Source organism: Phaseolus vulgaris, chromosome 3 (genome assembly GCF_000499845.2).
Source record: "Phaseolus vulgaris cultivar G19833 chromosome 3, P. vulgaris v2.0, whole genome shotgun sequence".
NCBI lineage: Eukaryota > Viridiplantae > Streptophyta > Magnoliopsida > Fabales > Fabaceae > Phaseolus > Phaseolus vulgaris.
The window spans coordinates 32,983,333-32,996,808 of record NC_023757.2 but is presented as its reverse complement, the minus strand read 5'-3'; the positions used below and the strand labels follow the sequence as shown (position 1 = coordinate 32,996,808).

Here is a 13,476-nt window from a genome sequence, read left to right as displayed (position 1 = left end):
ACACCACGGTCTGGATCGCAATCGCTGCCCCTTCACCACCTCTGGACCGCACCACATAATCGCTCCTCCAAATCGACCATAGGAACGCAACTCACCATCGTAACTCACGATCGCACCACAGAATCGAATGAGGGGAGCACACCTTCGAATGGAATCGAAGCAGGAAAGCGCACCACAAAATCCAACCAGGGGAGCAATCCTCGTATTAGAAATCCTAAATCAGAAATTCAAAATCCCCAATTTGAATAACCTAAACCCTAATTAAGTATTCACTAAAGTAATGTAAGCACCATCCACGTAACTTACACGTGTCTGCCACATAAGCACCACTTAACGCTGTTTGGTGATATTTAACAGAAAATACCATTTTGAATACATTTTAAAAAACTTAGGGACCAAATTGAATTTTTTAAAAACCACTGTACCAAATTGACTATTGACTATAAATATAGGAACGAAAAAGGTAATTAAACCAATTCAATTAGCTTCAATTTTTGAAGTTTTTATTTTTAGAGAAATAATCTAACTAAATTCCCTAATGCCAGATATATGTGTAGGAAATCGTCATTTTAATTAAAATAAATTATTGAAAACAAGGCATTTTATTAAGGCGAGTTGGACAACGAAAAAAGGGGTGCTCTCTAGAGTCATCCCGCTTAAGCGAGGTAAATGTCGCTTAAGCGAGTTTGATGATGCAAAATTTGAGTTTCCTGCAGGGAATCTCGCTCAAGCGAGACGAATCTCGCTCAAGCGAGACGAATCTCGCTCAAGCGAGACAGATCACGCTCAAGCGAATTCTACGACAAAAAAATTGAGTTTCCTACTGGGATTCTTGTTCAAGCGAGCAATTTTTGCAAAAAAAAATAAAATCCTCAAAGGCAACCCAATCCTTATTTACCTCCAGATCAGTTTGGAGCTTATGTATTTTGGCCTGGGGACAGATCCAGCAAATGAAGCAGGGTCATCTATAACTATAAATGAAGATTTTAACACGGACTTGGATAACTTCTTAGGAAGCAAGGATTGAGCAAAAATATAGTTTTATATTTCTAATTTTCTTTTCTTTTTCAGTTATTTGAATTTTCTTTTTATTTTCTTATTATTATTATTCGGTTGTTTTGTTTTATGTTTATTTTCTTATTTTGTTTTGTTTTTATTTATTTTTTTATTTTGGTTTGAATTGCTATTCTTGAATTATATGCTTGATTTATTTTTAGTTTTAACTTTAATTTGTTTTCTAGTTTTATTTTTCTCAAATAAAAAAAAACTAGAATATTAATTTTGATTTGTGGAAAAAAAGATTTTGTGTTTAAATATTAAATAGTGAGATTAATTAGACACAAGTTAGAAAAAAAAATTTGATTGAATCTTTATTCAAATGTAGTTGAAATTGTGATACATGAAAATTTAATAGGATGATTGATTAGGATAAAGAATGACAAAATAAAAAGGAATGAGGCCAATTAAACCAAGTGAGTGTGTGAACCTTAAACAATTTTCATGGTTTTAATGATGAATTGACAGTTGTGGTTGCTTAATTTTTAATTTTTTGTTACATCATAAAAGAGCATCAAGATGATTGAGGCATTTGTGTTAATTAGGAACCCAGGGCCAAATAGTCAACATTTATCTTATTAGAATTCATTATATATATATATATATATATCCCTTTTGAGCCAAAAATATTTGTTATTATTGCACCCTAAACCTTTAATGATATATTTTCCTACCCTTTGACATGTTTAAGGAAGGAGAACATAGATGCAATAAATATAGAAAAGTGAATGATTGGTTTTAAAAGTTGGAAGTTCAAAAAAAGTGGAAAATAGGAAGAATTTATTCCTATTGATGAAAAAAAAAGGAAAAAAAATCATCTTGAAAATCATGAATAGTAGGAAGCAAATGAGGAAAAGTGTGAAGTCAAAAGAAAATGGTGATTACATAACACATATGTGTTATAATTGGATTGTAGGTGTGTTCTTCTTCGTTAACATGTGCATGCATTTTGTTATCTGGAAAATCAATACCTTTTTGGAAGCCCAACCTTATTATAACCTTGGAAAAGACCTCAAGATTCATGTTTCTAATATATTTGTGATAGGAAGATGAAATGAAAAGCCACTGTGATTTGTTATGATTAAGTGAAAATAGAGAGAAACACTTACTTGTGAACATATGAGAATAAATTCCTTAATGAATTGTCATTTTATTGTTTTGATTTGATCCTAGAAGTTGATTGTATCTATTTTTTCTATATTTGAATTTGGAAGCATCATAAGTTTATAATTTAATCTTTTGTTTAGTGAATTAAGCTGTTTTGATATTTAAATTCAAATATATTCATTTACTTTGCTTGAGGACAAACAAGATTCTAAGTTGGGAAGAATGATAAGTGCCAAATTTCAGTAATATTTCATATTAAAATATAGGCAGGTATGAGTATTAATTGCTAAAATAAGTATAAAATAACCCCTAATTTATGAATTTATACCTTTTTACATATTTTATGATTTTAATTTGAATAAGAACGATTTATTCCCAAATTTGTGTTAATTTCAGGATTCTATGGAAGAATTGATAACATTGCCTTCATTCCGTTTGAATTTTTGTGGTGAATTGTGGAAGCTTAATGGAAGTGGCGAACAAGGATGGTTCCAATGAAGTTATGGTTTCCTTGAAGGTGCATGATAGGTAGGGAGAGTGATTGGTTGGGTCATATCACTTGGAGAAGGTGAAAAAAAGATTAAGGTGTTTATCCTAGAGAGACAAGACAAAAGAGTAAGAAAGCATGCAATCTTGGCAGCAATTCACTCATTCATTAATCTCTAAAATTCAAGAACCAAGAACCCCTTTTATATAGCTTAGAGGTCCGACCATTGTACAATAGAATTGGTGGGAAAATTCAAATGGAAAATGTTTGAATTAGGCGCCTAAAATGAGTTCACAAGGCAAGCATGACAAGGTGTGCTCCATGTGACTCATTTAGGTCTAAATGACCGACCTAGGTTAATTAGGAGTTTTCTAAAAACCCTAATTTAACCCTAGGTTGGTTTTTAGATGCCTAAATCCAACCCTAATTACAATTAAGAAAAAATACAGGTAAAATTCCTATTATACTTTTGACAAGAAATTAAATTCTACTCTACAATTCTACACTAGGTTTATGGCATTTTTGAACATGTATAGAAATGTTTCTCTGCCATCAATAGCAGAGTCTCAGTCTTCTTGTATCTTCCTTGCCATGGACCTAGTAGTTGGGCCTGAACTTGGGCATGAGCTTGGCCTTCTTCCATCAATAATAGAGATAATTGGGTAAAAGGAAAATATACAAAGCTAAAAAAAGAAAGTTGGAATGCATAAACACTCACCAAAGTTATCCAAATTTGTAAAAAGCCAAGATGCCACAAGTAGATCTCGCTCAAGCGAGTAGAATCTTACTTGAGCGAGATAACGCCAATAACGTTTGGCCTTTTTACGTTTTATTCGCCCAAGCAAGCCCATTAGCGCCAAAGCGAGAAGTCACTTAAGCCCAAGAAAATTAGGTTAAATAGGAGGCTTTAGGCACAACCCTAGTGGGCAAGATTGAGAGGAAAACATCATTGGGTGACTTGTAACCCAATTGGAAGAACAAAAAGTGTTAGAAGATGTGTGGCTAACTCTACCCTGTGGATTTGGGAGTAATATGTTCACTCTCTTATGTATTGAGGTGATATCTGAATATAATCTTTTGTTCTTGATTGATTATTGATATTATTGTTTTGCTTCTAATTCTTGATAATCTTAAATCTGATTGGAAAGTATTTTTATGGCTTTGACCTAAATAATAATACTTAACATATTTGAGTGTTAGGAATAGACTTAAAATGTTAATTGCTATCAACGTCTAATCATAAAGCTATGTTGTTCTTATAAATATGCGAGAAATCGATATTTAGGAAACACCTTAAGAATTTTATAAGCAAAGAATTGATATAAATGATTTTTATATGGACATCAATATTAATCAAAGAGCACAATATTTACCATGCTAATCAAAATACAAAAGAGTGAGAAAGATGAAACTCATTTCCTATTTTTCTAATTGAAACAACAACTTTGTGACAAATCTTTTACATGAATATTCAATCGTTCCTTGTGGATTCTGTTCTTAGAAACACATTATTACTTCTGACAACGTGGTGCATTTGCAATAAAAATCATCACTTTTGGTAATAACATCGGGGCCCGTGAAACATTTTTTTATACACCACCATATGATATTTTGTACTAAAGTACCTTAAATAATAAAAAACATCTTGAATCCCCATTACTGGTAAGAGGAAAATGCAATTTATATTTCCATTCTATACAAAAATATTATTTTTAAATAAAATAAATATTTTCTTTCCTAAACAATAAAATGTAACAAAAATTACTTATGTAAAAAAAAATAATCTAAAAAATAAAGGAATAATCTAAAAACAAATGTTAAAAAGAAAAGAAAATTAAATGTCTTACTAATATTAATATTAAAATGAATTCTTACTAATCAATAAAAAAAACAATAATTATGTTAATTTTACTGTATATTTAAAATAGATTTTAATTAACAGTATCAAAACTTATTCAAAAGAATTCTCAATAATAAATATATTTAATTTATGAATTCAATTATCAATAATATAACATAAATTTGATTTCTAATGTATTTAATTTATTTTGATTAATAAGACAATTAATTTATATTAATAATAGTAATTTTAAAAAACATATTTCAGATCTGTAATTTAAAATAATGTCAAACAAAATAAAAATTTATATTTCATCATATTTTTTCCAAAAATACAATAATAAATTACATAAACAACTTAACAGAACATAGGGATAATTAATTTATTAATATAATTATTAAATTTTAAATAAAATATTTACATCTAAAATTGAAATACATATGAAGTAATTTCTAAAATATCTCAATTAAAAACACATTTAACTTAAACTAAGTCAATTACAAACTTATTCACATAAACAAATACAGTAAAATAAATTAAACAAATTAAATTTATAACAAAAATATCCAAATAGAATATAAAATTAACCACAAATTTAAAACATAAACAAAAATATAATTTTTTAAAAAAAAAGACATATCAGGACAAGAGCAAAACAAGAACACCATTGGGAGGAAAAAGAAACTATACATGAAAACAATCCATGTTTTATTAAAAAAAATAAAGCGAAAATGACGCAAAACACAAATTGAAAAATCAGGAAAAAAGTATCAACATAATCAATTACCCTATGTCTTAAAAAAATCAACCTAATTGACTAGTCAAAGGTTTCAAAAGCACAAACGACTATGTCTTCAGTTACAAAACAAACATAAACGATTATGTTGTAGCATAATCGATTAAGCTCCCAAAAAATAACACATAATCGATTATGTAGTCAACCTAATCGATTATCAACTATTTCCAATGATATAATCAATCAGTAGAAAACTCACACGATGGCTAACCTAAGATCGAAAATGCAATAAGAAACTCACTGCATTTGCACTCTACTAACTCACGAAGCTCTCCAAGACCACTCAAGCAATGCAGAAGTTTGTTTAAATGAAATGTTTGTTTCAAATGCAGTGTGTGTTTCCCATAACCATGATTTTATATAAGTCGTGAATGAAAAATATTATTTAAGACCTAACAACTCTGAGACAGTGCATTCATCATGTTCATGGTGGTCAAAGAGATTCCTTATGCCAAAGTCAGTAATCTCTGAAATGGAATAACTGCGGTGTCCTGCATGGTAGTGGAGCATGGCACTGGTGCAATGTAAAATCAATTTACTTTCAAAAGAGTGAAGAAAAGGGAGGACAGAATGGTATTTCACATACTATGACATGACTTTCTCTTCACTCATCTATTTTTTCTCTTTAAGCTTCAGAAGATCACTCACTCACTAAACTTTCTTTCCCCCCGCTCCCTCACCCTTATCTTTGTCCTAATCCAAACAGGATGACACCCTCTCATCCGTCTTCAATTACAGTGTAACCCTCTCATCTGTCCTCAACTACAGTGTCACCCCCAATCCAAACACACTATAAAAGAAATTTTAATTGGATGCATCTACAAAGATTGGGATAATTGAGATTTTTTTAATAAAAAATTTAAATTAGGCAGATTGGGAGAAAGTTATAAACTATAATTGTTTTTTTTTTAATTTGGCATACTGCAAGTGAACATTTTTTTTTTCAATTGAATTTTGTTTTTAATTTAAAAATATTTCATTTTATAAATTATGGTCTTTTAAGAAATGTCTGGGAGTGGATTAAATTCAAGACTATCATAGTGAATCTTCATCTATTAAAAGTTAAAAGTAAAAGTGGCAATACTTAAAAAAATAGATCAAACATTGGATGAAAATATGAAATAAATGTTAATGAGAATGTCAAAAAAATAAAATATAATAGTTCAAACATTGGTTGGAAGCATGAAATAGATGTTAATTAGAATGGTAAAAAAAAGATATCTATTGTGTGAGTGGAGAAATATTCAGATTCAGTCATTATTTTACTGGAACTATTTTGATCAATTAACTACTTTAATTAATTATATTGTTAAAATATTTTTTTGATAGTCGAGTCTTGGTAGCTACTACTATTACGTCACTGTTATACCGTACACCTAGGCTCGGGCTGTTAATCTTTTCAATTTTGTTACCGACAACACAAAGTAGTCCGTGCAGCGTACAAAACATTAGTAGACTGAAAACGGGAGCAGAATAACACTATTACTTGACAATCATCAAATCAATGAATGAAATAAACAAAATTCTCGTCAAGCATGAATAGTGTACCTAAATAAGAGGTTGGTACTACTTTTTTGGGGAGATGGCGATTGTAAACAGATTCAACACTCTCCCAATCCGACAAAATTCTATAGATAAAATCCCAGTAAGCAAGCTGCAGTTGTCACTGCCACTGGTATATCAACTCCAGTGCTCATACCACCAGCCCCGTCTTAGAGCATAATAGTTGAAGCAGATAGGATTCTATCGAGTACCGAAGTATAGATGTGAGGATGAATCTGGCCATAAAAATGGCAACAGAAAAAGGTTCCTTAGATAACTGTAAACACAGAAAACAAGTGTAAACACCATAATATTTTTTTGATCTTAGACTCTACTTATCAGAAAGTCACATTGGACTCGCAACTAATGCAAATCAAGACAAGTCCTGTTTCAGGGGGGAAACCCAGTACTTACTGTTTCCTATTTGGAAATTTCTGCTTAAGTACTAATAAAAGAACAAAATAAGACAGAATATATAGAACTTCTCCCATGAACTAAAATCAGGTTAAAGATATCAATTTTTGAAAAAGTTAAATGAGAAAGCTTTTATGAAAGTTAAGTACAAAAGTAGACTGCATTTTGTGAGTAATTTTACCTTCTTATTTTGTTATCCTGTAAGTGTTTATGAAAATAGAACCTTAGACCAATAGATATTAGTAGTTGAAGCTAATATATTGACTCCACTTTTATGTGAATCTAAAGCCAAAGATTTTATATCTATAAAGTGGTCAAGTTCCATCAATGTATAAAGAACATAAAATGTTTTGAGCAATATTTTAAAATACTGACCCAATCAGTTGAACTGGAAATGTTTCCAGTTCAATCGTGGTTCAACCACAAATTCAACCATTTGAACCACAACACAACCAGTTAAATCTGCGGTACATTTTATAAACATTGATCCAAAGCATAGTTTGGACTAGTAATGTAGCCACATGAAAATTATGAGATGGAATACCAACATCCTGAGTGAATATCACAAGCATCAAAATATTTACGCTGATTCTAACACTACCTAACCTTTCACTTAAGAATAGGACAAGAAAATTGAAGTGGTTACACTATGCTTGGGCCAAGACCAACCAAGGCCGGGGAGTGAACTTACCAGTTACCACGTGAATCTAAAGATCCAAAATTATCTTTTCAGACCATTTGAAAATGTCGGAGTGCACTCTATCCCCACCTAAGTCCTCCCCAGAGGCTCCAGCTGCTACTCGTATAATATCTTCAAGCAATGCAAAGTTACCCAATATATCAACATGAGCGCCACTCTGGGTTCCCCTACCTTCTAGAAGATTAGCTGGAGGGGCATGATCATACTCCCTTATGAATGTACGGATTCCTGATGGATTAAAGCGGGTTATTCCTCGCCAACCTTTTGCACACATGAAACCAGCACTCAAAACAGGAACAGTTTCATCCCCATCAGAACTGTAAACTCCATCCCTCAGACATGTGTCCTCATTTCCACCATTTGCTGAGGTGTCGATCTGAAATGGAATGTGGCATTCAGATTGAGGAGTTAACTTGTAAACATATGCTCTTTCTGTAGGGATTCCAACTCCATACATAGAGTAAATCTCCATATCTGGGGCATTTGGTAATCTGTAGCAGCAGGAAAGAATATTAAAAATAACACAAAACACAGGCAGGAGTAATAGAAACATTATATTTCAAATATAGCATGATATGAAATTATTGGTAATAGTTAAAGCAACAATCCATTAGTTCCACTAATCCAGGTAACAAAATAATTACACAGTAGTGAAGTACTACGCAATAGCAGAACTCTTTAACCCCCAGCCCTAAGAACCCAATTGAACTAGAATGATGAATTTGTTTTGTATAAAATTAAATCAGAAAGGTTTTGGATGAAGGAAAATTAAATAGCACTCAGTTGAACTTCATATTTTATAAGGATTGAGCCACGAAAACAGAATCAAAGTAAAGAACCTCACGTTGTTTCCAAGGGGTTAGACCAATATTTGTAATGTTTGTATTTTTCATCATCCAAATCATCAGCAATCCCATAAGAAAAATGAGCATCTCCACGCTTCATCATCTTGGGGGCAACAAAATGAAGCAGATCCAAAACTGAATCAGCTGTGTAAGCTTTGTGATCTGTAACAGCTTTGATTCCTTCAACACCCATATCATGGTACTCTGTCCACACATCACAGTTAGATGTGTTTGCAAGGTTCCTACCCTTGAGAGCACCCTGTCAATTTCAACAAGTAATACATGAAACTCAAGAATGTCATTCAGAAAAACAATTGAAGCTAACTGCACATGGTTAAGTATCCACAGTTGGAGAATGTTGGGATTTGGGAGACAGATAAAGAGGAACTGCCATCTGTAAATGCAATTGATAAAGGAGAAATTTACACTTTAACTTGAGGGCAAATGAAAAGGTCATATACATAGCAATTATTTTAGATTAGAATTGATAAATGATAGAAAATTATATAACCATGAATATTCATATACAAACTGGAAACTCAGCTGTTTAACTAACTTAAGTTAAATATCTGAATTCTTGATATTCTGTTATAGAGTAGTATGGGATAGTCGGTACAGTATTTAAATGTTTTGGTCTCCCCCTTTTAACAGCTTGCTTTTTAGAATGAGTTCCCAAGTGTTTGGAGGTTTATCAATTGATAACATATTTTGGTTGTCCGACAAAAAAAATGACTACCTATAGAGAAATCTTGACTAGTTGAGGATTCTAACCAACAAGGAACTTGAGTGAAGTAAAGTGGCCTAAGAGTGTAAGCAATTAAGACGTCAGCTCTTAAAAGAAATGTAATGATAGAAATTCGGGTATTGTGATGTACCTAAGTCCTACATTGACTGGCCTGGGATGCTCAGTGGAGTATTTAAGTACTTGATTCTCCTCTTTTAACAACTAGCTTTTAAGGTTGTTCCCCAAGTATCCAAGTGTTTTATCATATTCAAAAGGACAAAATCAGGTATATCTACCTTGGAAGATTGACTTCAATTCTGTAAATAACATTATCAAACATTAAAAAGAAGGATAGAGATTATAAAACAAAATACTCATATATACTGGGAACATTACCCTAAAATCCAACCTCTCAAGCTTGGAGGAGTGTAACTCGGCTATATCTTTCCCAAACGATATGAGTCTTCCGTAATTTATATTTTTCATAAACCCAAGACTCTCTTTGTCATTTTGAAAGGCACTGTTAGTATCGTTGTTCTTGCGTTTCTTCACACTGCAGTTATAGGACACATCAGGTGACCAATCAAGGCTACCCCATATAGTATCCCCACCTTTGGGTATCATTGACATGGTTGAATCCCATGTTCGAGTCATCCGCATTAGATGTTGTAAAGTTTGAAGACCAAAAACATCCTTCTCCAAAAAGCCCGGTGCGAAAGTCCTGTACAAGGTTTAGCGAGTTATGAATAAGGACTTCATCTATATTTCACAGCTAACACGATTCATTACATAACAATACCATCAATTGAAAAAATTTTGCCCAAACAAAGCTTGAGAAAATCCCTATATATCTCAAAGAAACAATTTTGGAAATCTTACAAACAGATCAACAGCTTTAAAAAATAGCTTTTGGAGGAGAAAAGAAGTTTGCATAAAATTCACAGATGGTTGACTTATTAAAAATATTGATTAAAACTTGAGCTTTCAAGGGGTGACAGCAGAAATACAGCAATCAAATAGTGAGTTATTATTCATTCAAAAGGAACAGAAATTACACAATCACTTTCTACTGATATATATTCTACATATTTGTTAAACACAATCCAAAACCTACTTGTCAAGAGACATAGAAACTTTGGGTTTCAATACAGAGAGAAAAGTAGTGGTAAAATAAGAACCTGGCAACAGCAATATCCCTGGCTTCTATCGAGAAAAGTCCCGCAACAGATTTTGGAACACCAAGAAAAGGTCCCCCAATATTCATCACAGCTTTAATATGTTTGGCACACCAATCTGATCCACCGCCTCCACCCATTGGTGCTGGTGCCTCAACCCATTTCATAAAATGCAAAAAGTACAAAACACCCATTGAATGTGGAATAACAACCACCTTATTACCACCATTCGTAGCCACCATGAGCTCTATATTACTTTTTATCCTGCTCAAAGATCGATCCCTGACCTGGTCAAATGAAGCAGGAAAAAAAGGAAAGTTTACCTGAGGGTTAACCATCATAATTGAACCAGACAACAAAATAAAGGCTGGCAGAGAATCATGATATGATTCTCTGTAAGTAACAGAGGACTACCTCTGTATTCTGAAATGAGATTCTCCAATCATAAGCAGCCATATACATGCTTTTCTCCTCATACCCAATGCGAGCTAAATTAGCAATTAGAACAGCCCAAACAAAATAACCAGGTGCAAAATAATCAGCAGCTACAAGTCCAGACACTGGCCTAACTCTAATGCCTGGACGGTCTAGTCCTGTTTCATTATCTAGTGACATGTGTTCAACCCAGCATAACGGTCTGCAGAAGGTTGAAATAAAAATCATATGCCATTATAGATAAATTCTATTTGAATTTGTAAACATCCATAGAACAAAGACTTGAAATAAATATACTTGCCGATAAAAAAAAGGCAGATAAATGCATAGCAAGACAAATGTTGGAAGGACTATAATCATTAAACATTTGAATCGAACTCCCAAAACTCTGCCAAACAACCGGAATTCAATAAGTGCCAGTAAAAAGGGTTCAGCACTTCGGGTCCAAAATGAACTTGTGTGTGTAAGAATTCTGCCTTATAATTAATGATACCAAGGACAGCAGCAAAACCATTCCCTCTACCAAATGATTCACATGTTATGAAAAAAAAAATATAAAGGAAAACTACAGAATACAAACCCATAGGTTACTGCAGATTGTAATGCTACTATTTACGCCCATCAATTTCCTATCTTAACAAAAATCAGTAAACTTTGACAGAAGATTACAAGAAAAGGTGCTTCGGAGAGAATATTGTCAATTACTTTCCAGTACATACTTCTGAGTGAAAAACGTATCACCCAAAAAGAGACATTAGCAATTTGGCACTTTTCAGGATCCAGTAATCAAGAAACATGGCATTCCAACTCAACTTACTCCCCTCCAAGTAATGCCAACAGAAAGTATTTAACTGAACTCATTCACCAAACGCAAATTTATCCACTACTCTAAAACACCACTTGCTTACTTCCCAATCAAGTAATACAACATTTTCAAGCAGCTTTTCCAATTGTATATAAATAATTCACACAAGACGTCACTAAAACACATTCAAATCCTAATACACCAGAAAAAGAAAAAGAAAATGTACCTTTTATACAATTCACCAAACGTGCCACCCCACAATCTCTTCCTGAACAAACCATCCGCACACTGACGACCCTCCCAGAGTTCCAACCCGCCGGTGACAATCCCCGGCACAAAAACCACCGGGTGCTTCACCATCAACCCCTCCTTCCTCAGTTTCACACCGGGAGGATCCGGCAACGGCCCCGTAATCGCCTCCGCCACGTACTGAGGGAATGACGCCGGCATTGCATTGTAGAGAAATAGTAAGAACCACCAAATTGAACATATCAGTCCAACGAACCAACAACAACTATCCATGCACGACCATCTCCTTATCTTTTCGCCTTTGATACTCCTCGCCTTTACCTTTTTCTCCTTCTCCTTTTCTTCCTCGTTTCGTACAGGATTCACAGGGGCCTTTCTCCTTCGTACAGACGACATCGTATAAAGGAGTTGGAAAAAAAAACTTTAAATGCTGTGAAAATGAAAGCTGTTCATTAATGGTGGACGAGGCCCTGAGCTGGCGGATTCTGTGGCAGCGACGTTTGAGCTTTCAAGACTGTGACGGATGCTCGTCGGAACCCTAACCGCCGGTGATCGGAGAGGAAAGTTCGCCGATGCGCCGTGGAAGGATTTGATTGGCCGTCGTGCCGGGTCGAGGTTGTTAAGTTGTATTGTGGCTGTGTACGGTGCCTGGGTCCAGATGAGAAGAAAGGTTTAAGATACGGACACGTGGCGCGATCGTGAACTTGAAGGAGTTGTATTAGCTTTGCTGTTTCTGAATGCCGTGTGATGTGAAGTGTTGGTGCTGCTCCAACGGTGAATTACCTTGTAAATAAACGGTGGGGATTGAACCTGATATTAACAAGCATACTATTATTCACATTGAATCATGGTAATGAAAAGTTTGATTCTTACTTTGGCTTTTGTGGGGAAGGTTTTCTTGGTTTTCGACTTTTCCGTCTTATCTTATTTATATATTATTACAATTCTTAATTTAATATTATTACAACTATATAACTATTTTATATGATGACAATATCTTCTTTATAATATTTTTTATTTTATTTTATTTTATTTTTTTATTTTTTTTATATTCAAATGAATAAAAAAGAAGCTACAGCACAGCAGGAGAACGATTTTTTTTCCAAAATAAATTTATTTTAAAACACTTTATCCAAATAAATTCATTCCTATTTTAATTTTCAAAATTAAATTTATTTATCGTTTATGTTGAAAAATTGGTTTTTGAAAGCCTAATTGTCAATGTGAAACAGTTTCTCGTCTTATTCAGGAAAATCTATGAGGATTCGATTCTCTGAAAGAAAAATTCCAGCATATTTTTT

The 13,476-nt window shown here is 33.2% G+C and overlaps 1 protein-coding gene across 2 annotated transcripts; it reads right to left on the bottom strand.

Annotated features, from left to right (window-relative positions):
• Positions 1 to 6,725: 6,725 nt before the first annotated feature.
• LOC137807190 (phospholipid:diacylglycerol acyltransferase 1-like) lies at positions 6,726 to 13,075 on the bottom strand. Of its 2 annotated transcripts, XM_068607682.1 has the most exons (7): positions 12,153 to 12,948; positions 11,101 to 11,323; positions 10,690 to 10,973; positions 9,908 to 10,232; positions 8,787 to 9,046; positions 7,934 to 8,433; positions 6,726 to 7,105 (listed from the first exon to the last, which is right to left on the bottom strand). In XM_068607682.1, exons 1-6 carry the CDS (start codon positions 12,569 to 12,571, stop codon positions 7,950 to 7,952), a joined length of 1,995 nt encoding a protein of 664 aa, XP_068463783.1. In that variant the 5' UTR covers positions 12,572 to 12,948; the 3' UTR covers positions 6,726 to 7,105; positions 7,934 to 7,949. The 2 variants fall into 2 exon arrangements, with proteins under 2 accessions (XP_068463783.1, XP_068463784.1); XM_068607683.1 differs by lacking the exon at positions 6,726 to 7,105 and having other exon boundaries at positions 7,699 to 8,433; positions 12,153 to 13,075.
• Positions 13,076 to 13,476: the final 401 nt, after the last annotated feature.

Bases quoted from the DNA above. Each gene is read 5' to 3' on its own strand.
- LOC137807190 (XM_068607683.1), bottom strand. From the start codon at position 12,571: ATGTCGTCTGTACGAAGGAGAAAGGCCCCTGTGAATCCTGTACGAAAC. The intron at 10,233-10,689 runs GTTCTTATTTTA...AACCTTGTACAG, and splicing joins AGGGATATTGCTGTTGCCAG to GACTTTCGCACCGGGCTTTT. The intron at 9,047-9,907 runs GTAATGTTCCCA...TGAAATTGACAG, and splicing joins TTGAGAGGTTGGATTTTAGG to GGTGCTCTCAAGGGTAGGAA.